General features: G+C 38.9%; 2 protein-coding genes across 2 annotated transcripts; both read left to right on the top strand.

Annotated features, from left to right (window-relative positions):
• The first annotated feature begins 23 nt into the window (after positions 1 to 23).
• LOC126582655 (putative F-box/FBD/LRR-repeat protein At4g03220) lies at positions 24 to 10,555 on the top strand. The gene is made up of 3 exons (XM_050246814.1): positions 24 to 1,070; positions 9,762 to 9,941; positions 10,067 to 10,555. Exons 1-3 carry the CDS (start codon positions 24 to 26, stop codon positions 10,409 to 10,411), a joined length of 1,572 nt encoding a protein of 523 aa, XP_050102771.1. The 3' UTR covers positions 10,412 to 10,555.
• A 13,396-nt stretch (positions 10,556 to 23,951) lies between these two features.
• LOC126583262 (putative F-box/FBD/LRR-repeat protein At4g03220) lies at positions 23,952 to 26,140 on the top strand. The gene is made up of 3 exons (XM_050247589.1): positions 23,952 to 25,253; positions 25,557 to 25,739; positions 25,831 to 26,140. The coding sequence occupies exons 1-3, from the start codon at positions 24,054 to 24,056 to the stop codon at positions 26,131 to 26,133; spliced, it is 1,686 nt and encodes a 561-aa protein (XP_050103546.1). The 5' UTR covers positions 23,952 to 24,053; the 3' UTR covers positions 26,134 to 26,140.

Raw genomic sequence — 26,140 nt, 5'->3', positions numbered from 1 at the left:
TACAGATTGAAAAAACAGAAGCAATGACTGAGGCAAGGGACAGAATCAGCGATCTTCCTGATGAAATCTTACATGAGATTTTCTCCTTGGTGCCCGTCAAATCTGTTGCAAAAAACAGTGCTTTATCAAGAACATGGAGCCGTCTTTGGGCTACCTTACCTGTTCTCGACTTCAACCAGGTTTGTCCTCCAATGCCGAAAAGATTAGATCATGCAAACGAACTGCAGGTAGCTCTTGATGAGCAAATGGAAGCTTTGGCATTCATTCCCAGAGTATTGTTTAGCCGCCCCGAAAATTCTAACATCAATGTTTTTCGATTTTCGGGTCGGCTAATGAGTTTGTCTTGCTTAGAAGATTGCATTTGTAGAGTGGTGAATCATAGGGTTGGAGAACTCCAACTCAATCTCTTGATGGCTTGCGGCGAAAGGTTTGATTTGCCTCATTGTGTGTATGAGTGTGATTCCTTGCGGAGCCTCACGTTAATTAACGCCACTCGCATCCGGCTTCGATCTCAGCCAGAAGATTCAAAGCCTAGGTTTTGTTTTTCGTTTTCCCTTGTTAAGGCTACGAGTGGCCTTTGCTCCCTTCAAGCCTTGACTCTCAAGTGTGTGGATATCTTGGATGATCATTTGACTACGGATTTATTTTCAGATTCTTCGTTTCCATTCCTTCAAAACTTGATTATGAAAACTTGTCAAGGAATGACGCATCTTAAAATCAGTTGTTCGAAGCTCAAAGATGTGCGAGTTGTTGATATGAACTTAAATAGCTTGGACATCTCTGGAAGTAGACTTGAGAATCTGACGGTTAGATTTTGTTTCGAAAATCCCAGCGGCGACAATAAAAGTAGGGTAAACATCTTTGCCCCCAATCTAAAAGTCTTCCGTTGGCAATTTAATGGCTATACTGATGATTGTTCAATCCAGAACTTCCCTAGACTGAATGCATTTTACATGCATTATTGGTTAGAAGATGATGTTAGCAATGTGATTATTAAAAACGTGGTTAAACTTCTCTCAGCATCATCCCAAATTTCAGTCCTTGATATTCAATCCTTCGGCCTTCTTCTGGTTAGTTTACTTTTCTTTTTCCCATCTGACTTTACTTGTTTTGAGAAAACTATGGTGACGAGCTTAAGTTGCTAGATATACAGTTGCTAAAATAACAAGTAGCTAGGCAAATATTGTGGTAAAAAGAAGTATGTGCCCCGCCATGACAAAGATTACGTGCTGTTTTCTTGATTATGATCAATATGTAAAATAGGGTTTCTTTTGACTTTTCGGGGCGTTAATTTAGAAGGTTGTTGTTACTTTTATTTATAATTTCCGGATATTATATACATATGTATTTTTGTAGGAATGTATGTTATTCATTAAAATGTTGAAAGAATACGTACAACGGAGAATAGTAATATAAAGATACATTTGGTATGTATGTCAAGCCCTCAGATTGTACTTAATCAAGTGATCCAAACCGGCCATTTGTTAAGTCTCCCTTCAACTATTTATTCCCAAGATCAATCCCTAACAGGAAACTACCAAGTCATCTGACTATGAAGGAAATGAATATATAGTGCTTCTGAGTAAATACCAAAATGTTTAAGATAAAAATCAAATGGTAAAACCATAGTTAGAAATGTTCTTTTGTTTAAGGTCATTCTTTAGTAAAAGTGGATCTGTAGAGCTATGGTGTGATATATAGGATATATATATAGTATAGATGCTTAGGATTGGTCTTCATATTACACTGTGGCGCCTGGATGTAATGAGATTTCTGGGGAGTAAGAACTGCATTTCATCCTTGATTCAACTTTTACAGTTAATCAAATGAGTAATGATCGGGAAGTATTTTTGTGTGTTTTCTACTGCTTATATTCCCAGTACTTAGATGCCTTCTTTAGTCACTAGAATTGGATAGGAATGAAAACCCTCTAAATTCAATGTATAATTAATGAAGGTAGAGGATAATGATTTTTTATGTTGAGAGAATTATGACGGGTTAGTTTACTTTTCTTTTTTTCCCATCTGACTACTTGTTTTGTTAAAAACTATGGTGCCGAACTTAAGTTGCTATATATCTAGCTTTTGGTTATTAGCTTTAACTAGATATACAGTTGCTAAACTAACAAGACATACAGTTGCTAAAATCATGAAAGAAACTTGTCCTAATCCAATTATTTTAGGAGGATTGGAATGGATGAGTTTTCTTCATGTGTAATCTATCTTCTACCTTCAAGTTAGATACAGCTTTTTAATCTTATTCTTCAACATAACTTGAAAATAATGTTTTATCCATTTCAAAACAATCCCCTCTACCAAACGAGGCTACATGCTTCATAAACTTTTCCCAGCATCATTGGCTGGTGGAGAATATCTTAATTGTCACGTGTATATGTGTGTGTGTATACCCAGTGCCGAATCTAGGATTTTAGCATTGGTGGTCCTAATTAAGATTCTAAAAGACATTATTAGGTGCTAGTCAAGTAGCGGGTTCGAGCCTAGCGCATGGGCAGGGGCCGAATTAGACGAATTTAAATAAAGTTTATTATATGTCATAAAAATAAGTGTCTATTTACACTTAAATAACACTATATACTTGTATTGATAAATTAAGTTTATTATTTAACATATATAACATACAAAAATATCCTAATTTTTGCTATTAGTATTTAGTGAAATTGATGGTAGGAGGAAGTTCAAGTGATTACAAGTCCATATATAGTACTTTACGAAATATTTTTCACATGTCTTATAATTTATAGTGAATTTTGAAAGAAATAACGGTGTCAAACAAGTGGTATAAAAAAACTGGGTGAGTGATGCATCATCCCTTTGTTAACCAAAATGTTAGGTGGCACAACCTGATTGGACATCAATTAAAAGAAGAAAAAGAAAAAAGGGGAGTTGGTTACCTGAAAATGGAGAGAGAAAGTCATTTCTCTTTCTTCTTCGTTGAAACCAAGGTTCAAGAACAGTAGAGAGCTATGTGTTCCTCTTAGTCTGAAATTAGACTTCTTTTTTCAAGGCTTCTGTTGCACAGCATATGCACATCCATGGTACTCTTCTCACCTCCACCACATACCCAAACCATTGGGTGGTCCTCGAAAGTCCTTACAGGCGCTTCTTCGAACTTTCGAAGAGTTGTGGAACCACCCGGGTCTATAGATCTGCTCCTATGAATACCTATACTAACAGTGCTTCAAATTGTGCATATCATTTATGAAGAACCACTTAATTCATTTCATGTTACATCCATACACATTTTAGTGGAAGATAATATATTTCCAAAGTTTTGGTCTACAAAATGGAAAAATTTTCAGCAAGCTAGCATTACTTTGGTTTAGGTTTTATGCTCCAAGAAGAGGGCCTTGTGAGTGAGATATTGTTGTGATAGGATATCATATCATACAATACCAATATCTTACTCCAAAGCGTAAATAAAATATTTTAGCAAGATTAACATACAATATCTATATAAAGCCTAACTAATATGTGTAATCTATAATTACTTGTTATATTAATTAATCTAAGAAACATAGAATTGAAAATAATAAAAAAGAAGGAGGAGCACTTAAGAATTCATTAAGTGTTTTGAAGCACTTTAACAACGATTAACATGATAAAATTTCAAGAGAAAAATGGATGAGAGGGGCACATGCCCTCCTGGATGCAATAGAATCTTAGGACTTAGGTAAACTAATAAGGATTTTCTGCACTAATCTCTAATTTGACAGTTCCTCACCATAAGTTTTCATTTGGTTCACAATATTGAACATCCTAGTCAAGTAGGTAGACAAGGATTCACCTTCACTCATCCTAGTATATTCAAAATCTCTCCTTAACATTGGAGCTATTTGACTAATCTAACCTTTTTGTCACCTCAAAATTCCTATTGTTGAACATCCTGAGCTGCTATGGATGTCTCCAAATTTGAGATTCAGAGAAATATCTCGTCTGAAACTGCTTCGTGAATGATACCAAAAGCTTTTGCCTCTTTAGTTTCATTTTCTTTCATTGCAATCCTCTTCACTGATAGTTGTTCATCATTGCTCGAATCATCTTCCATTTTTTAGTTTTCATACCTTTTTTCCGTGAGCTTCTAGAGATCATGAGACTTGAATATGGTCTGCATTTTGATAACCATGTGGGGGCCTAAAAAGACTTCACTACTTTGGAGATGTTTATCTCACAAAGAAGAATGTAATGCAGCGGAATTGATATGCAAGAGAAAGAAAGAATTGATATGCAAGAGAAAGAAAGAATACTCAAAGTATTACACAAGATTTTTATTCACTCACAAACTTAGAGTAAGAGGAAACACTCAAACACTCTTAGAAGCTTTGTTACTTCTTCTCACTTCTCACTTGGCACTCTCACTTCTCATTTCTTGCTCTCTTGGTCGTTTCAAATGGTGTGGATGCCTTCTCCTTTTATAGGCATGGATGGAACCTTGGAGAAGCATGGAAGCATCATGCTAGAAATATCTAGATAATTCCATTACCTTTCTAAGCTAGAATTATCTACACTAATCTTGTATGTTGGTGAAATCCTCACCATTCTTCTAGACTTTTCCACCAACTTGAACTTTGCTAAAATTCTCTAGCATGTGCATGAATCTTTCTTTGTGCATGGGCTGGATCCACTATCTTTGGGTCAAGACAAGATTACAATTCAACATCCCCCCTTAATCTTGTCTTGTGACACCGATTGAGTTCCTCAGTCTGATAAAGTCTTCTTGTTTGAGTGGCTTAGTGAATATGTCGGCAAATTGGTCTTGCGACTTCACGTATTCCACTTGCACATCTTTTCTTGCAATACACTCTCTTATGTAATGATAGCGGGTATCTATGTGTTTGCTCCTGTCATGGAATACTGGATTCTTTGCTAGAGTTATTGCAGACTTGTTGTCGACATAGATCTCTGTTAGCTCTTCTTGTGGGATGCTTAATTCTTTCAGCAAGTTTCTCAGTCAGATTGCATGACAGACACATGAGGTAGCAGCTACGTATTTAGCTTCATAGGTAGAAAGAGTGACAATCGGTTGCTTCTTCGACATCAATGTGAATGCAGTGTCTCCCATGAAGAACACAAATCCAGTAATGCTTTTTCTATCATCGGAATCTCCTGCCTAATCACTATCACTATATCTAGCAAGTTTGTAGTTATCAGAACTTGAATAGAACAAGCCAAAGTTAACAGTACCTTTAAGATATTGAAGAATTCTTTTGGTGGTCTTCAAATGTGTAGTTGTAGGATTCTTCATGTAGCAACTGATTAATTCGACAACATAGAGAATGTCTGGTCTTGTGCATGTCAAGTAGCGCAAGCTTCCAACTAAACTCTTGAAAAATGTTGGATCTACACTTTCTCCTTCGTCATGCTTGGTTAGTTTGACTCCGCATTCCATTGGCGTGCTTATGGGCTTGCAATCTTCCATTTTGAACTTTTTCAGTATCTCATGTGTGTAGCTTTCTTGGGGGATGAAAATGCCTTCTTTGTTCTGCTTGACTTCAATACCTAGGTAGTATGTCATCAACCCGATGTTGGTTATCTCGAATTCTTTGGTCATCACTCTCTTGAACTCTTTAAACATGCTTGGATTACTTCCGGTGAAGATTAGATCATCCATATATAAGCACACAATTAGAATATCTCCATCTTTGACTTTGACGTAGAGAGTATGTTCATGAGGGCACTTGATGAAGTTGTTCTCTTGAAAGTACTTGTCGATGCGACTATTCCATGCTCGTGGCGCTTGTTTTAACCCATAGAGAGCTTTCTTCAACTTCAGAACTTTGTCTTTATGCCCTTTGATTTCATAGCATGATGGTTGCTAAATGTAGACTTCTTCTTTAAGGACTCCATTTAGGAAAACGAACTTCACATCCATTTGTTGAATCTTCCATTTGTTTTGAGCTGCCAAAGAAATTAGTAATCGTATAGTTTCCAACCGAGCAACGGGTGAAAATACCTCATCATAGTCAATTCCGGCTCTTTGACTATAGCCCTTCGCCACTAATCTCGCCTTGTATCTTTCGACCTCTCCGTTGGCATTCTTATTGTCTTATACACCCACTTGACTTCGATGGCTTTGTGTTCTTTCGGAAGAATAGCGAGTTCTCATATATCATTCTTCTAGATTGCTTCAATTTCTTCATCCATTGCTTTCCTCCACTTAGTATCTTGCACTGCTTCTTGGAAGTCAACTAGTTCATAATCAACAAAGAGACAGAAAAGTGTAGGATTATCAAGTCTTTCAGCTACCTCATAGAGATCTCGTAGACTTCTTATGCATGGTACTTCTCTTTCATTTAAATTCCCACTTGATGATGCTGATGCTGGTGAATTGCCATGATTGGTTGATGTTGGTGAAGCAGGTAGAGTAGTGGATTCTTGTTGAACCTCTCTTGCTTGCTCCATCATCCCTTGTTCATTCTCTCCTTCAAACTGAGGAAAGAAGTGAAGATCACCCGCATGAAAGCCAAAATCCCATTCTCTTTTTTCAACGAACGTCACGTCTCGACTAATCACTGTCTTCCTATTATTTGGATTATACAACTTATAGCCTTTTGAATTTGAGTCATAGCCAATGAGGATGAACTTCTCACTTTTATCGTCGAGTTTGGTTTTCCTTTTGTCTGGTACATGTACGTGGGCTATGCTTCCAAAAACTCTTAGATGGGAGATACCTGACTTTCTTCCACTCCATGCCTTTTGCAGAGTCTTTCCTCACACACTTCTTGTTGGAGACCGATTTGATAGGTAGACAGCACATGCTATCGCTTCTGCCCATAACTCCTGAGGCAATCTCTTGCTTTTGAGCATGCTTCGAGCCATGTCGAGGATGGTTTGATTTTTTCTTTCCGCCACACCATTTTGTTGAGGGGATCTTGGAACTGTCAAAGGTCAACGAATTCCATTGGCTTCATAGAATTCTTGAAATTCCTTCGAAGTGAATTCTCCTCCTGGATCAGATCTCATGGCTTTGATCTTGTAACCACTTTCTTTTTCTACAGCGGCTTTGAACTTCTTGAATGCTCCAAAGGCCTCTGATTTATGCTTTAAGAAATATACCCAGGTTTTCCTTAAAAAATCATCAATGAAGAGAAGGAAATAATTATTTTTACCCAAAGAGCTTGGTTTTATTGGACCACACACATCGGTGTGAATAAGCTTGAGTGGCTTCTGGGCTCTTATGGTCGACTCTTTTGGAAAGCTTTTCCTGAACTGTTTCCCAAGTAAACATCCTTCGCAAGCTTGATCAGGGCGACTGATGCACGGTAAGCCTCTCACCATCTCCTTCTTGGACAATAACTCTAGTCCCCCAAAGTTAAGATGCCCAAAACGAAGATGCCAAAGCCAGGATGTGTCTTTGTAACATATCTTGAGACACTTTGCAATATCGTTTTGAATGTTTATGGGAAACATCCTATTCTTTGACATTTTCACCTTGGCAATTAATCTTCCTTTGTCATCTCTAAGAAAAAGGCTATAATTTTTCACGTGAATATCAACCTTTTTCTAAGAGTTGAGCCAAGCTCAAAATGTTGCTTTTCATATTGGGCACGTAGTAGACATTTGAAATTAATTGGTGACCGCCATTTTTCAGGGGAATTAGGATGTTACCTTTTCCTTGTATGGGTATTTTGGATTCGTCTCTAAAAGAAACGTTGCTACTCACCGATTCATTGAGCTCTACGAACATGCTTCTTCTTCCGCACATGTGGTTATTGGCACCGGTGTCAAGGTACCATCTATAGTCTTGGTCTCCATCATTGTTCTTGCATGCTAGTAGCATAATGCCATTATCTTCTTTCTCTTTTTTCACATAATTGACCTTTTCATCAAGTCTGTTCCTTAGAGCTCTACATTCCCAAGCATAATGCCTAAACTTTTGACAGTTGTAGCATTGAACTTGAGATTTTTCATACCTCTAGTTTGAGCGCCCTCTTCCACGACATTTTGTTCATTTTTCTCCTCTTTCGTAGTTACTATGGTTGTTGAAGTTCCAACCACGTCAACGTCCATGTCCACGTCCGCGTCCTCAAGCATGACTTCTTTCGTACTGGCTTCTCTCGTTATCGAAGCTTTCTTCTTTCTTCTTTGGCTGGACATGCGTCTTGAGGAGCTGCTCATTATTCCCTTGCCTTTTCTTATGTTTCTCTTCATATGTTGTAGCGAACCCATTAATTGCTTTACACTAATTTCTTCCAAGTTTTTAGTTTCTTCAATCATCACAACAATGTGCTCGAACTTGGGGTCCAACAAGCGTAGTGTCTTCTCCATAATTCTAACATCTTCCAACTTTTCACCGTTTCTTTTTAATTGATTAGAAACAGGTAAGTCTTTTAAGAAATAATCAGAGATTGATTTAGACCCTTTCATTTGTAGAGATTCGAACTCACCTCTTAATACTTGAAGACGAACCTTTTTTTTGTTCAGCTCATTTGTAAGAGGTTTGAAGCTTCTGGCAAAGGTCGCACTTGAGAGTTTCTCAAAGCCATTGTCATCTAATGCTTGGTAGATGAGGTAGAGAGCCTTCTTGTCTCTCTTTCTTGAATCTTTCAAACTCTCATTCTGGGGTTGAGACATAGTAGCTTCATCTTCTGGCTCAATGTAGGCTTTCTCCACGACTTCCCATACATCATATGCTTCCAAAAGGGCCTTCATTTTGATACTTCAATTATCGAAGTTGTTGTTGTCGAGCATTGGAACTTGGAAGGCTGCCGTAGCGTTGCTAGCCATAGCTCTGGTACCACTTTGTTGGGGCTTAAAAAGACTTCACTACTTTGGAGATGTTATCTCACAAAGAAGAATGTAATGTAGCGGAATTGATAGGCAAGAGAAAGAAAGAATACTCAAAGTATTACATAAGATTTTTATTCACTCACAAACTTAGAACAAGAGGAAACACTCAAACACTCTTAGAAGCTTTGTTGCTTCTTCTCACTTCTTACTACTTGCTTTCTTGGTTGTTACAAATGGTGTGGATGCCTTCTCCTTTAATAGGCATGGATGGAACCTTGGAGAAGCATGGAAGCATCATGCTAGAGATATCTAGATAATTCCACTACCTTCCTAAGTTAGAATTATCTACACTAATCTTGTATGTTGGTGGAATCCTCACCATTATTCTAGACTCTTCCACCAACTTGAACTTTGCTAGAATTCTCTAGCATGTGCATGGATCTTTCTTTGTGCATGGACTGGATCCATTATCTTTGGGCCAAGACAAGATTACAATTTAACAAACCATAAATTATAGTTGAACCCATTGAAGATATGACCCCTTTTTTCTCGACATTGTTCGATCCAACCATCTGAGACTTTGAGTCGAAAGCTAGGGTTCTTCGAGACCTGGGTTTTGCCCCCTTTTCTTCTTCATAGATTTAGAGATTGTGACGCCCGGTTCCAAAAATCGAAACTAGAGCTCTGAGACCATGTTAATATATTCTATGCTGGAAATTTCCTTAATTAGTATGTTCTGTGGATTAATTTGGCATATTTGTCTATGCATGTCTCTACTTCATATATTTTAAGGAAAACTTATCAAAAGGACTTGAAAACTTTGAGTTTTAATGATAAGGACAAAATAAAGGGTAAAGTGAATAGTACCATGATTGACTTTTTAGTGTAAAAATATGGTTTTTCGTTAAAGTGAACAGTACCAGGTGCTTTTCGTTAAACTTCCCTATATTTTATGCTGAAAATTTCCTTAATTAGTATTTTTGGTGGATTTATTGGGCATATTTATCTATGCAGGTTTTAGCAAGCATATATTTTCAAGGCGGTCTACCATTTTCATTTATGAAACTTAAGACGCTGGATATTTTTGCTTATGGTTTGAAAATATATGATATACCTGGACTGCTATGCTTATTCAAGAGCTCTCCTGTCGTCGACACTCTTAAAATTATGATATGTCCTAAAACAACCAATGAGGTAAAGCTCAGCGTAATTCGATATGTTTATATTTCAAACAGTACGTGAGAAGTCCTATAATATATTTATGCACAGATTTACAGTTCAACTATCTGATTGATTAATTAATTTATTCTAAAACTTAGGTCCCGAATTGGAACAACATTTTGTTGGACAATGCTAACTGTACTGAAGAGCAATACTGGGAAAAACAAGCTCCAACTTTGAGGTCAATCCTGTGTAACATAAAGATGGTGACGATTTATGTTGGGGAAGGTATAGAAGAACTTGAGAGAGCAGTTAAGATGGCAAGATTTTTGCTTGAACAGGGTACAAGCTTGCAAGAAATGGTTCTTGTTGTACCGCAATCTAATGCCAATAATCTAGATACTTGGAAGGACAAAACTGGTCTAACAGAAGGATTTCGCCCGGCATCTCCTCATGTCAAGATACTAATCACAGCTCTTTCAAGCAGACGAAGGGCTAGCTGAACTCCAGTCCAAGCGCTTCTCTGCTTAATGTAATGACTTTGGTTTTGCTAATTCCTAACCCCTTGTTTTTCCCATGTGGTTTTCTTCGGGAGGTTTTAGCGAGGCCCCTTGTCGTATCTTTTGATTGTAAGGAATTAATGAATTATTATTTTTTTCTTTAAAAAAAAAGCTGCACTATGAATTTAAGATTATTAACTTTCATGGACGGTTACCAGTAGCAAGCTTTTACAATCATGCCAGTTTTTGTGTGCATCTATATAGTAATATTGTGGAAATTTTTCAAGTCGAAGGGCCGATGGCCCACTCCAACAACACAGATACTGTTCCCACTTAACCATCTGCACAATCATCAGATGTAGAGTTTTATCACAAAAAGCCTTAGTGTTAGTTAGAGTGGGGAAATTCTATATAAATGGGTCTTTGCCCTTTCTTCTGTCCGATGTGGGACACAGAGCCGGACCTGAGGGTGTGCAACAGGTGCCACCGTACAGGACCCCCGATTCGAAAGAGCCCCTAAATTTTCATTACATGTATACAAATGCATATAAAATAAATTAGATGCAAAATATAATCTTATCTGTGGTTCTAGCGCAAGCGGTTGAGCTCTTCTTTCTTTTAGCCCATGTGTTGGGTTTGAATCCCAATTATATTGTGAACTCAAGACCTTTGAAGGTAAGGAAAAACACCTGGCTGATCAAACAACTTATTTTTGTTGCAGTAATTTGTAATATTTTAGTTTTATAGATGAAAAAATTGAAAAAAATAATAAAAAAGAAATATAACATTAAAAAAAATGAAAGACCTCCATCTAAGTTTTGCACAGGGCCCCTCAATACTCAGGACCGGCCCTGGTGGGACAGAATGGGGTTCCAACAAATATTCATGTCTGTCTGAGATGAGGGTGACTGCATGCATATTAGCATTGCATTTTTACCTGAATATAGCTGTAGAGGTTTCTTCCACCCGTCAATACGGTAGTGTGCTCTGTGCTCCTCATTCCCTACCTCAACTTCACCAAACTCAATCCGATTGCTCGAATCTCTTCCAACTTGGAGAACATACTCACATATTCTATGCTTCTCGTCCTTAACTGTCAAATCCATACAAAGATGGAGCTATATATGGGCTTCTTGTCCTCTACTCGCCTTTTCCATGGTTCGCCCTCCATTGCCCTATATCAGTGCCAGTGATGAGATACCGTTTAAGAAAGTTGTTGATCAGCAAAAGATAGGTTTCTGTTTAAGTTTCAGAAATGGAACGTTGGACAATGCCAACTTTGCATTACTGAGTAGGGGTGGGTTCGGTTCAATTTTTTTTCGGTTCGTTTTTTTCCGGTTCGGTTTCGGTTTTTTTTTTTTTTTAAATGAAAAAATTTGAAATCTTAAATTTTAACATATCCAATACAATCATAACGTAAATATTCTGACTAGACTTAAAGATAATGAAAATAAACATTTAAAGTTCAACTAGAATTATAACATAAAGTTTTTTTTTTAAATATTTTGGGTTTAAAGTTTAACTGTAAATAGATTTCTTTTTAGACGATGATGATAGAGTACGACCTTATTCATTCCTCTCTTTCTCTCAATCTCTCTCTCTCTCTCTCTCTCTCTCTCTCTCTCTAAAGTTTAACTGTAAATAGATATCTTTTTAGACGATGATGATGGAGTACGACCTTATTCATTCCTCTCTCTCTCTCTCTCTCCCCCTCTATATATATACACACACACATGTATTCTTCACTAGCAATAAGATAAACATTCTATAATATACTATTTATTTTGATTATTGTCTAGGTAACAATTTTTGATATTTTCTTTATCTTTATGGTCCGAAATTTTTTTTCTATATATGTGGTTACATAATATAATTTCTACATTCTGTGTTCAGCTTCTACCACCAGCAAATTTTGAAGAGGTGTTCATCAATATTTTTGAATATATTGATATACTTTACAAAATTTTTAGGCCACAAAAACTACTATACTTGGCCATAGGTGAGAAAGTTTGAATTTTGTTTTTGATCTCGTAGTGTTTAATAAACTCATGAGACTTTTATATGTTGTTTACTTTCCCTAATCAACTGCTGTGCAGTTGAGATATGTGTTCTTATATATGTGTTGCACTTAATGATATAAACTGGAAAAAAATATTGCATGTAATGGTATAAGTTCTAATTTTTGTTGTAGATGGAGAAGCTGAGAAGACAATTTGAATTGGAAAGCAAACAAGTCCTACCCAAGCAGCAGTCCGAAGTATCATATTCTAATATAATAAAATCAAATAATTAAATAAATAAAATTAAAAAAATATTAATTTAATTATTTCGGTTCGGTTTGGTTTGGTTTCTAGACCACCAAAACTGAACCGAATCAAAAGAGTTCAGTTCGGTTCGGTTCGGTTTTTTCAATTCGGTTCGGTTTTTTCGTTCGATTCGGTTTTTTCAGTTTCGGTTCAGTTCGGTTTTCGGTTTTTTTCGGTTTTCGATTTTTTGAACCCACCCCTACTACTAAGGAGCAACCATTGGAAACTCATCAAGCTCAGACATTGTCCTAGTTTCTAGTCCTGAGGAGTATATTGCTCATCAGATGTTGAGTGTAAGTCTGCTAGTTTGAATTACTTGTACCTCTTGTTTCAAGATATCCATTTAAAGATTGATTTCTACCGAAAATTCCGCATAGTCTCACATGAAAATAGGACATTAATTTTCTAAAAGACAGCCTTATTGGCACTTAGTTTTTAGTTAAGTTCACCCAATTTGATATTTGAACCAACTTTTTATAATAAAATGTAATTATAAGTACACCCAACCATATTTCAAACTACCTCACAACCCAATCTATATTACCAGGTAATTTTGCACCCAACTCACACTACACCCACCCCAATTGGAGCTTCAAACGTGAGACCAAAATTCCAAGCAGAAATATCTGGATGTTTCTGTTGTGTTTCTTGTCTCTTTACTGGATTTTATGAAGAAGAAAGAAGAACAATGGAAGAAAACGAGAGAAGTCGAAAAGGTGAAGCTCTCTGCAGAAAAACTACTAACAGAGCATTTTTTGTTTCTTCATATCACTGTCTTAAAATTGCACACACTCGGTGCTTACCTATGAAGCATGGATACGGATACGGATACGGTGATACGATACGACACGACACGGCGATACAGAAAATCTCTAAAAATTAAGATACGATACGCTATAGATACGGCAAATAAAAATGTATATAGCAACAAAAATATACATTTTAAAACATAATTCATCATTCAAATTCAAGTACATTTGAGTTGTTAAAGAAGGAAAATTCGAAATCTAATCCTCTTTATACAGTAGTGTGGATGCAAATTTTCTCATCTTCGATCTTGGACGATTTTGCACCTACAAAACAACTAGCACCTTAGGTTAAGGCCAAGAGCCTCACGCGCCCACGATGAATGGGGGGGGCTTTGGCCGAAGAACCTCCGATGCCAAAGGTAGAATTTTAGAGAGAAATAGTGTTTAGAATATTTTGGATTTTTTGTAAGAGAATTGGAATTAGTGTTTTGTGAAAATGGGACCCAATTTATAGGAGAGGAAAGGGTGATTTATTTTGGGGGGTTATAGAGATAATGGGCTAGTTATTTTGGGGAGTTATGGAAATAATTGGCTAGTTAATTAGCAAATAGTAATAACCTAATTAACTAGCTATTTGAATGTCATAAAAAGGGGGAGAAAATGGCAGCAACAAACAGAAAATAAAGGGCATGGCCGGCCCTAGTGGGTTTTTGGTTATAATTTGGAGGTTTAGTTGATAATTAAGGGATTGATTAGGTAATTAATCCCTTAATTAGTCTATTTTAGGAAATATGAAAGGAATAAGTATATTATTTAGCTAATTGATTAGCTAAATAATGAAATGGGAAATATATGAATAAATTAGGTTTTAAGTTGATACCTATTTTGGGCACTTTTGACTTGGTTGAAGGATAATTGTCTGCTGCTTGCGCGTAGGAATCCCGGTATACCTCAAGGGTAGTTTTGTCTTTTTTTGTCAAAAATCCACGTGTCGCCTTGTGATTATTTTTGGCTCCACAAATGCCCCCACACCTGTTGGGCTGCTTGTAGGAAAGGGCAACAGGTGTAGAGATTTTCTTGCTTTAGGAAACTTAAGACTGCTTCCTATTTTGATGTTGATTCTCTCTTTAAATGGAAATTAGATCCTTCTAGGAAGGGGAAATAAATTTCTCTCAAAGCCTATTTAAGTCCACCTTAAGTGGGTTATTAAATCAACTTTGGAGAGCGATTTATTCTACCCAACAAGAGAGAGAAAGTTAGAGGATATTTGTTCCCCATTCTCTAGCAATCTTCTACATCTTACCCGTGCAAAGGACCGTTTTTCGTTGATTTCTTCATCTTCTCATTGCCGCACCGATGTAAGAAAAATTTAATTTTTCTTGCCTTCTTCTTGGATAGTGCTATTGTAGGGCAGTCGTCGGGGTGGTGCGGCACGTCGGCTGGCATGGGCCAGGAGTCGGCTCGGCATGGGCCGAGGAGGTATTGTGGTAGGGACCACTGCTTTAAGCTTCTTGACTTGGCTAGAACCAAGGGCAGCTTGTAAGACTGGGGCCACGAATTGTGGTGCTGTGGCGCAGTGCTAGGCGAGTCACATGACTCATGTCCTTTTGGGCTTTTGGACATGACGCGAGCTAGGCATGTGATTGAAAGAAATGAAGAGGTTGCGGGCCTCATGAGCTGCTGGAATGTTGGGTTGAACTCCCCTGCTGGGTACCACGAATGGCGTTGGCTACTTTAACTCTCTTCGTCAGGAGAAACGTGGGCTGCTCCTAAAATAAGAGGTGAATAGGATCAAGGCGGATGCATTGGCTTGTCCAATCACCATTGTGGATCCTGCTGCAAGTGAAGGTGGGAAAATGGATCTTCCCTGCCTGCTCAAGAGATGCCAGCTGAGAAAAAACCAAAGACTTCTTTCGCTGCTTATGCAAAGGATGAAAAGTTGATTGTTGCTTATAATCAAGTGATCTACTTCAAGAGAATCGTCGATAGGCTTGAACCCCAAGTTTTGGAACTTCAAGGTGTATTGAAGATCAACGAAAGTTTGAAGAAAGAAGTGGATGAGCTGCAGCGCGTCCATGTTAGTATTGGTGAAGTAGTTGGAGAAGTTGGTGCCTAGGCTGGAGCAGCCGGGGGTGAAACGCCAGATGATACCACTGCTAAGAGCGTTGTGGCTGCTGAAGGTGTGGTGACCGAGTAGTCGTGGGATGTCCAAGCTGCTATAGTCTTTTAGATAGCTTTTAGGATTTTATTTGTTTTTTCTTGTAGCTCTTATTTTGCTTGAACTCCTTCGGCCTTTGCTAGTTGTTTATAAATATGTTTTCCTTCACTTTTCTTCATCTTCGCTTCTTTTGTTCATGCCCTAACCTTTAGACTTGATAGACTAGTGGCAGGCATGCTACTTTTTTATAAGCAGACAAGCCCGCGTAACCTATGCAGCCGTAGGTGTTGGTGTAGAACTTTGCAAAGTTGTTAGCCATAGGGTTGGCAGCCGGATGCCTTACTTACAAAAGCAGACAAGTTCGCGTAACCACTAGGCTGTTAATTTGGCTTTCTCCAATTTCGTAGGTTGCGTAGCAAGTATCACAACACTTTAGGACTTGGTGTAGGTTGTTCCGCGCTTGGCAGAGGTGAAGCTTATCGACTACGTAGCATGTTGGCAGTGGATAAAACTTCGTATATGCGTGCTAGCTTGTTTAACTTTTCACAAGAATGTGCGGTTGTAAAAGTCTAGTGTGGTTTTACTGCTCGAAGGGCAAGCTGTAGGCAGTCTTCCAGAATCCATAGGCTACCTTAGTGCACTCGGTAGCAGCTTTAGGATTCCAGGGCAACCGTCCATCGGATGTACTGCGTAATGTGCCCTCTCCGTCTCTAGGGCCCGGTTCCCCACGGATTAGGCCAAGAGACCCAAAATCCTTCAGTTAGCTAAGCCTTGAAAAAGATCATTGCGGCTACTTCTAGGAATCCCGGCGCAAGCCATCGTGCATCTAGTTATACTAGGGCAGCCCGGCTCATCCACGTCTGGATATTCGGAGTGTAGAGTTTATCCTCCCGTTCTTGGAGAGCTGACCTATGTGGGTGTCGGGGAATTGGTTTACCCTCTCGCGTTGGAGAGCAATTAGTTTACCCTCTCGCATTGGAGAGCATGGTTAGTCCATCAGGGGGCGCAATTCCTGCGATGAGTCCTTAAGAAGGGCGTAGTCTTTTTTTGAAGTGCATGAGTGATTAGTTGTTGTAAGCATACATCCAAGCCAAGTTGTGATTTATTCTAAATTCCTTATTGAAGTGAAACGAATGAGAACTTTAGCTGTAAGGTAGGAACTGCATAACAACTGGATGGTCCTCAGCTTGTGAAGTGGTGCCTGTCGAGCTTCTTGAGTCTTCGGGTTTTGATGTAGCGGGAAGTCACACATGATACTTCTTCAGATTGTAGGCCATCCACTGCTTTTCTATCTTTTTGTCGTTTCATGGTGGCGAGGGTCTAATTATTCTTGCCGCCTACTCTGCTGATCTTGTACAGACATTCCCAGATGAGAATCGTCTTTTTGGATCATTCTCTGTAGGCAGTGATGAGGGCTTTTCTGCGCCGTCGACATGCAAATGCCAGAAGTCTCCATCGGGTGGAGTAGGCGCGGCTAGAGTGTGCTCGGCTACTTCTGAGGCATCGTTGGGCCACTCTGTTGCGTCACCTAGGCTCGGCGTGAAGGCGCAGTAGGGAGCTGTGGAAATGGGGCCATGTCATACGCAGCAGGAGATGCTTAACTGCCGGTATTGGGCCACTCTAGAGTTGAATCATTGAGTAAGGGTCGGCTAGGGCCGTGTGGTGCGCTGGAAGAAATGGTACTCAACTGCCAGTACATGTTACTCCTATGTAGAATCTTTTAGAGTGACGAGGACAAAACTTGCTTTCGAGTGTGTCCTTCCAGTGTTGCGTTCGTCAGAAAACTTTACATCTGCCAAAGTCTACGCCTTTATCGTCGCGCGTCTGGATTGGGCAGAATAATACGTCATGAGGATGACTGCATGCGTTTGAAAGTAAAACTTGTGCTTCCGGGTTGCAACAACTATCGCCAAAGTTAGCTTTTGAATTTTTAATAGCATCGAGGAAAGCTTTTGAACTGTAGAATACAGGTAACTGTGGAATACAGGTAGTCAGGCCCCTATCTCTTCTCGCATGATGGTAGAGCTTATTGCTACTTTAGATACCGTCAAACATGTGAATAAGTCATCCGCTGCTTCTAGAGAGGTGATGTCGGGTACTTCTTCAAGTCCTTGAATGTGCATTGGCGAGCCTCATCCCAAAGTGCATACTTCTCTGTCAAAGCAAAAGAGTCTGCCAGAGTTAGATCTTCTTTCATGATCAATTTTCCGAATAGCGGGTGGTCTGCTGGAAGTCCTTTTTGGAAAGCTGCTCTAGCTATCGAGTCGTTGCATCCGACTATTTTTGCCTTCTCTACTTTGAACTTCCTCACATAGTCACGAAGCGACTCCTTTGGGTTCTTCTTGACGTCGAACAAATGATCAGACTTCTTTTTGATCGGGCGATAGGATGAATATTCTTTGGTGAAAACCAAAGAAAGTTCGTAGAAATTCCGGATGGATTATGGTGGCAGGGTGTAGAACCAATCTTGCGCCTCGCCTTGTAGAGTGGTGGTGAATATCTTGCACATGAGATCATCGTTGTTTCGATAAAGGATCATTGTGCTTCGGTAGCGCTTTAAGTGTCTCTCCGGGTCTTCATCCCTTTTGAAAAATGTGAAATGTGGCATGCTGAACTCGCGTGGAGGCTCTGCTTGCTCGATCTCATCCGTGAAGGGTGACCTGCTTATGTTGGTCATGTTCCGTCGTAGTGCCTCGTCGGTGACCTTGTTGCGTTGGAAATCATGCAATCACTTGGTCAATAGTCTTTCCACTTCTTACTGAATTTGCCTTTGTTGGGATAACGGAGCTCTCGACTGCCCCCAGCCATGACTTGCTGGTCTAGGTTGCTCTTCCATGAGTTTGGCTCGTCTATGCCGCGGATGCAGTGCATGTGGTGCGTTCCTAGCAGGCGAACGAGTTATTCGCAGGCTGCTGGTTGAACTTGAGCTGGATTGAGTGACTGCTTCTCTCCGTCCGTCGTGCTGCCTACTCTGATGTGAGGTGGAAGATGTTCCTTGTGGGCTTAGCTGCGAATGGACACTTTGCCCGGAAAGTTGCTCATGTTGACTATCGGAGTATGACCCCAACCGTGAATGTATGCTCATCCGTGGGCCTAGTCGAGAGTGCATGCTCCTCCGCGCGCTAAGACGGAAATGTACACTGCCCAAACATACGGCTCGTGGCTGGTCGAGTGGCTGCTTACCGGGACTCTGCTGGAAAGGTCTGTCTGCCCTTGTTCTACTTCGGGATACCTGGTCTAAGGCACGTTGGATCCCGATGCGTTGCAAAAGTTGATTCACCAAGGTTGTCTGTTGTGCAAGGGCGCTCGTCAACCCTATGACTTGTCGAGACAAGTGTTGTTCGCCATTTGGATTGGAAGAGCTTGGAAGGAATGCGTCTCCTTGGGCAGCGAAAGGGTGGTAGACTTTGGGCACGAGATTTGAGTTGGGAAATGTCAAACCCGCCAAAAAAATGTGGTGAGAATGCCCCCGGCCGGATGGTTGAGATAGTCTTGGGCCCACTTGGGCTACTTGGAAAGCCATTGGAGCAGGATGAGCCGTGAGAGTGGGCTGCTCGTAGGGAACAGGCTGGGTCACGAGAACAGGCTGTTCGATAGGAGCAGGTTGGGCCGTGAGAGCGGGCTTCTCGACGGAAGCAGGCTGGACCACGGGAGTGAGCTGCTTGTCGGGAGCAGGCTGGGTCACGAGAGCAGGCTGCTTAGCAGGAGCAGGTTGGGCCACGGGAGTGGGCTGCTCGACGGAAGCAGGCTGGACCACAGGAGTGGGCTGCTCGTCCGGAGTAGGCTGGGTTACGAGAGCAGGCTGCTTGGCAGGAACAGGCTGGGCCACGAGAGTGGGCTGCTCGACGGAAGCAGGCTGGACCACGGGAGTGGGCTGCTCGTCGGAAGTAGGCTGGGTCACGAGAACAAGATGCTTGGCAGGAGCAGGCTGGGCCACGGGAGTGGGCTGCTCGACGAAAGCAGGCTGCTCAATGCGCGGTGCATGTGAATGCGGGACTTGGGCTTGGGTCCACGTAAACTTAGATGGCACGGCTTGGGTCGTGGTCTTGGTACCGTGAGCCTTGGATGGCACGGCTCGGGTCGTGGTGAAAGCTCCATGGACCTCGCCACGAATGGCTACCGAAGTAGCCACCGCGGTGGTTCCCATGATGGCCATGGTGAAGGCACCATGGACCTCGCCGTGGGTGGCTACCGAGGTAGCCACCGCGGTGGTTCCCATGGTGGAAACTCGTGGTGGTGATACCGCTCCCCTTATTGTCGCATTTTGCCTCACGGATCTCCGCAATCCCATTTCTCGTATATTAGAATTTTCACTTATGGAATTTTCTAAATTTCTAGCCATTATATTTTGCTTATACGTTTTATCAAAGAACCTTTGCAAGTAAAAAATTCTAATAATAAGAACGTATGAAAAATATTCAAATGGACTAGAAAATAAAGAAAAAACATTTTTGTGCGAGAGTCTTCTACAAGTATGGATTTCAACTCTCAATGAAAGCACCAATTTGTGGATGCAAATTTTATCCTCTTCGATCTTGGACGATTTTGCACCTACAAAACAACTAGCACCTTAGGTTAAGGCCAAGAGCCTCACGCGCCCACGATGAATGGGGGGGGCTTTGGCCGAAGAACCTCCAATGCCAAAGTTAGAATTTTAGAGAGAAATAGTGTTTAGAATATTTTGGATTTTTTGTAAGAGAATTGGAATTAGTGTTTTGTGAAAATGGGACCCAATTTATAGGAGAGGAAAGGGTGATTTATTTTGGGGGGTTATGGAGATAATGGGCTAGTTATTTTGGGGAGTTATGGAAATAATTGGCTAGTTAATTAGCAAATAGTAATAACCTAATTAACTAGCTATTTGAATGTCATAAAAAGGGGGAGAAAATGGCAGCAACAAACAGAAAATAAAGGGCATGGCCGGCCCTAGTGGGTTTTTGGTTATAATTGGAGGTTTAGTTGATAATTAAGGGATTGATTAGGTAATTAATCCCTTAATTAGTCAATTTTAGGAAATATGAAAGGAATAAGTATATTATTTAGCTAATTGATTAGCTAAATAATGAAATGGGAAATATATGAATAAATTAGGTTTTAAGTTGATACCTATTTTGGGCACTTTTGACTTGGTTGAAGGATAATTGTCTGCTGCTTGCGCGTAGGAATCCAGGTATACCTCAAGGGTAGTTTTGTCTTTTTTTGTCAAAAATCCACGTGTCGCCTTGTGATTATTTTTGGCTCCACAAGTAGAAGAAGTGTGAGAGTTGTATTCATGGTTTTAATTAGAGGGAAGCTCTTTTTATTTACCAAATTTCAATTATAGATGCCTCCTATTAATTTTCTCTTCCTCATTACCTTTTTTTGAAAGTGTAAATGTATCTTAAAAGCGGGATATGTGTATCCTAAATGTAGGATACGCATATCCATCATGTCAAATTCGTGTCCATCAACCATGATATGTGTTGGACGAGTATCCGAGAGTATCGGGTAAGTATCGTATCCGATCAAGTATCGGATACGGGATACGGGACCAAACAGAAGTATCCGTGCATCATAGGTGCTTACATTCAATTGGAATCCAAGGTGGATTCACATTCATTACAAAGCAATCTCAACCCTTCATCTAGCTATATGCTAGGATCATGACACCTGGCATTATTTGCCTTACAACTATATATCTTCTCACTTAGAATTTTATCATAAGTGCATACACATTTTAATATCACAACTTATTTCAATAACAGCTATAGACTTATAATTCAACAGTTTCAATATCTTTAACAAACATGAGCTTTGCTCTGAAACTTTGGTTGTGAGCAGGTTCAAGGAGCCAAAAGGTGTTTAATTTTAGCAGTGGTTTCAAAATAGATTGAAGGAAAAATCAAACAAGTTGGTTGAGGTTCGGCCCTGATTTGGCGAACCGCTGACACTGGGTTTGGTGTCTTCTTCCGAATATACTTGAAGATTTTTAATAAGTTAAGGATAAATCTTCATATAAATTATAATTAATAAAACATATATATTTCCGTGGCATTCTTATATATTGAATCGTAAGGTTCTTAAAATTTATTTTAAAACTTATCTTCCACTAGTATTTTTATTTTTATTGTTGTCAAACTTCCACAGTTCCACTAGTATTTTTAGGATAATGCTATTTACACACTCATTTTTACCTCTCAAATATTCTTATTATTTTTTTATCATTAATCTTCTTTAATTCATTTGATCCGACGACTGAAAATTGAGAAAGTACACCAACTCTCTTTTCTTAATAATTACTAGCAATGTTCACACATGCAATGAATGTGCTTTGAAGGAAATTATTACAGTAGATTATATATGAAGAAAAAAGAAGGGAGTGAGAGAGTGTCCAAACAGATTTGAATCATTATAATACCCTTGAATTTTTAAGCAAATATTACAGCTCTTTAGCATTTAAAGGCTACAATAGTTATGCGACCCTATTTGGTTGACAAATAGAATTATCTTAATATATACTAATATTTACCTACATACTTTGTGTGTATGAACACATTTTTTTAGAAAATGAGAAGGAGAGAGGGTGAGAGAGAGAACGTGGTGGGGGGGGGGGGAGAGGAGTGAGAGGTTTTTGTTTTTATTTTTTTAATAAATATTGGAGATATTTTAACATCACCTGTAGGTGATGTTTCAATAAAAACAGTAATATTTGAACCTGTGAAATTACATTATTGCCCATCATTTTTTTATGTGATAGAAGACTAAGTAGTCTTTTTACTATCTTTTGATTGACAAAAAGAGTTTCATTAATTAATAGAGATATATATATATATACATACACACATAAGAGATACCCATACATATTGTGTGAATAATTTCATTTCATTTTGTTTTGTATTAGAAACTGTTGATTATCCTCATTTTATATTTTTCATTATTTTATTTTAATGTAGGGCTAAAAACATTTTACACCCTTATATAAATTTGTGGTGGTTTTCAAAATAGGTAACAAGGTTTAACTTAAAGTTTTGAAATTGTACATAATTATACACCTTTTTGTCTCTTTGAATAGACAATCGTCCACATTATTGATGAGATTTTTTTCATTTTTTATTAAGGTAGTGCAAATATGACTTACTTGTTAGACCATATATATATAAGAGTTTGAAGCTCATCATGTTACATATATAATAAATTATTACACAATCAATCTGACCGAAAACACAAAAACAAATTCATACAAATTTAACACTTTAAAGTGCAAGAGGTATTCATCAATTTCCCCCATAAACTTGTAACTATTGGCCAATTTCCCTCCTCAACTTTAATTTTGGCCAATTTCCCCCCTCAACTCTCATAATTAGTCAATTTCCCCCCTCAACTTTAATTTGGCCAATTTCCCCCCTCAACTCTCATAATTAGTCAATTTGCACCCTACTGTTAATTTTTTAATTTGATCATAATTAAACAAGTGTGTGTAAGAAACTAAATAAGATGTATGTTAATCATTTTCCTATGTCTTTATCCTATTACAAATAGATTAAAATTTAGAATTTTACAATTTATCATAGATAGTATTATTAGTCATAATAAATCAGTATGGAGTAATTTTATTTGATTTTTTACTATACAAAATTGATAACGAAAAGGATTGATGTGTACATTTTTGTATGTGAATACAATTTTCTTTATAAAAGTGAAAGCTAAGTTCAAGTAAATTGCGGAGAATCGAGCTTTAGTGCAAAAATGGCTAGTCAATTCATAATTTTCGACTCCTTATTAAGAATAACCCATTTTATTGAAATAGGTCTGATCCATGAGTTTATACTTATTATTTCTTCTTCTACATGCTTTAAACCTGATTCATAACTTTTTCTTATAATGAACCCATATCACATACTAATTGTATTATGTTTTTGTACATTTTACCCTATATTATGCAGGTGAGTTTATGTTAATTTTAGTACTTTGTTGGAAGTTATTAGAAAGATTGAAAGAAAGAAAAAAGAATAGATGGAAAATTAAAAAAAATTAACAGTAGGGTGCAAATTGACTAATTATGAGAGTTGATGGGGGAAATTGGCCAAATTAAAGTTAAGGGGGAAATTGACTAATTATGAGAGTTGAAGGGGGAAATTGGCCAAAATTAAAGTTGAGGGGGGAAATTGGCCAATGGTCATAAGTTCAGGGGGGAATTGATGAATACCTCAAAGTGCAATATGAAAAAAATTAAAACTTCATGGCAATATTTAAAAACCTAGGCAAACTAAGAGACAGTAAAATTGTACTTAAACTCTTTTATACAAGTAGGGATAGTTCGAAACAAACTCAAACGCTGTTCCCGTCCTCACCTCACTGATTCTTTGAACCATTCAAACCCTAAAGTACGTAACACGTACATTCTTTCAACAAACCAGTAAAAACCAGATGAAACCCTAAAAATCAACCTCACAATGGAAACAAGATCGGCAGCCAAGAAAAGAGAGCTTCTGATCTTGCACAACCAAAACGATCAAATTGGTGACGACAATAGTAGCAGAAGCACAAGCATTGGCCGGATCACAATGGAAACAAGATCTGCTGCCAAGAAAAGAAAGCTTCTCATTTTCTACAACCAAAACGATCAAATCGACGATGACAAGAGCAGCAGATGCAGAAGCATTGACCGAATAAGTGACCTCCCGGACGCTGTTCTCCACCACATCCTCTTCCTCCTACCCATCAAAACCGTCGCCCAAACCAGCGTCTTATCAAAACGGTGGCGTGATATCTGGTCCTCATTCCCTGACCTAGACTTCACCACTTTAAACCCGAATATCATAATATCCTCCACCACCACCGGAAGATCGCATTCATTATCAAAGCCAAACTCTCAAAATTCTAAAGAAGCCGACTTCATAAGGCAAGTCCTAACCCTCCGCGACAAGCACTCTGGTATTCGGATCCTCAGATTTCGTTCTCGGTTGAGTTTCTCTCGCCTTAATGGCCTGATCCGCCTCGCCATCCGGCGCAATGTGCAGGAGCTGGACGTGGATGTAGCCACCGAGGATTACTTCAACTTCCCTCGATGTGTGATTGCCAGTGAGTCTTTACGAGTTTTCAAAATGAAATCTCTTGACCCTGGTTTCAGATTGCCCCCTTCATCTGTGATGACCAGTGGATTTAAATCCCTCCAATCACTGTCGCTTTCGCGCATTATTTTAAACAACCAGCCTTCTCTCTCGGATATGTTCACCGACTCTTCTTTCCCTATGCTCAAGAAACTGAGCCTGGATGCCTGTTTCGGGTTGAAACACCTTCTGGTTGGGTGCCGGGGGATTGAGGATTTGACCTTGGAAAATTGTTTTCAGCTTCAAGGGTTGGATGTTTCGGGTGGGAAATTGGAGAGGTTGAAAATTGGGAGTTGTTTTGATGTTTATGTTGTTAAGAGTTGGGTGAAGATTAATGCACCGAGACTTAGAATTATGCTTTGGAAACATAATGCTATTACTGATAGTTGTTCTATAGAGAATTTGAGTTATCTGCAAGAGGCTTACGTTGGTTTCTTTCGTGTCCGGGAAGATATTAGTGTGGCAAAGCTTCATAGTGTGTCCAATCTTTTTATGGGACTCTCTCATGCCCATTGCTTGACACTTGAAAGCCAATGCATTGAGGTACTTTAATTTTAAGTAACATTCTTTTGCTAGATATTCCAACATTCTGTTGACAAGACCATTATAGTTCAGATTGATAGTCCAACAACGAAAGTGGCAAGAAAGCTTTAAATATCTAACCGTTAAACATGTTAGCTTTTTTCTAAATGTGTGGTGTAAGATTCATAACTTGATAACATCATTTGACAAGAGAATATTATCTTGTAAATGCGTGTGACATTGCTAACTTTATATGGTCATCAGTCTAGGTGGCATTTTCAGTGCGGGGCATTACTTATATGGTTAGTCTTTTGTTGTTTGCAGATTCTATCAAACAGTAATTATTTTGCAGTTTATTTAAATCCATTTCACAATCTCAAATCTTTGGAGTTGCATACGTGTTTCAACAAGAATAATGTCCCAGGATTGGCGTGCATATTCAAGAGTTCTCCCATGCTCCACACTCTGATTCTCAACATTATAAATGATTACAAGACTGTAAAGAGAGTAAGTATTACAAATGAGATTATTTCGTTTATGTTTTTCTATTTTGTTCTTAATTAATTTAATTTGGTTTCTCATTTGTATGCATATCTAGCAATGGAATAAGGATATGTGGGAAATGTCCAACTCGGAGGAAGAAAAGTACTGGGAATCTCAAACCCAAATCTTGAAGCCCTTCCTACAAAACCTTAAGGTGGTAAAGATTCATGGGTTTTTAGAGTACGAGAATGAAGTTAGTCTAGCCAAGTTCTTGCTGAAGCATGGAAAGGCCTTGGAAGAAATGATTCTGTGCACTGGACACTGCAAAGCTAGATATTCTCTCCAGCGACAAAAGATTAGGTCACAGATGATGGGATTTTCTTGGGCGTCTTCTAGTGCTAAAATTGCCTTTCATTGAACTTAAA

The sequence above is a fragment of the Malus sylvestris genome, chromosome 9 (genome assembly GCF_916048215.2).
Source record: "Malus sylvestris chromosome 9, drMalSylv7.2, whole genome shotgun sequence".
Lineage (NCBI taxonomy): Eukaryota > Viridiplantae > Streptophyta > Magnoliopsida > Rosales > Rosaceae > Malus > Malus sylvestris.
This window is presented reverse-complemented; position numbering and strand designations above follow the sequence as displayed.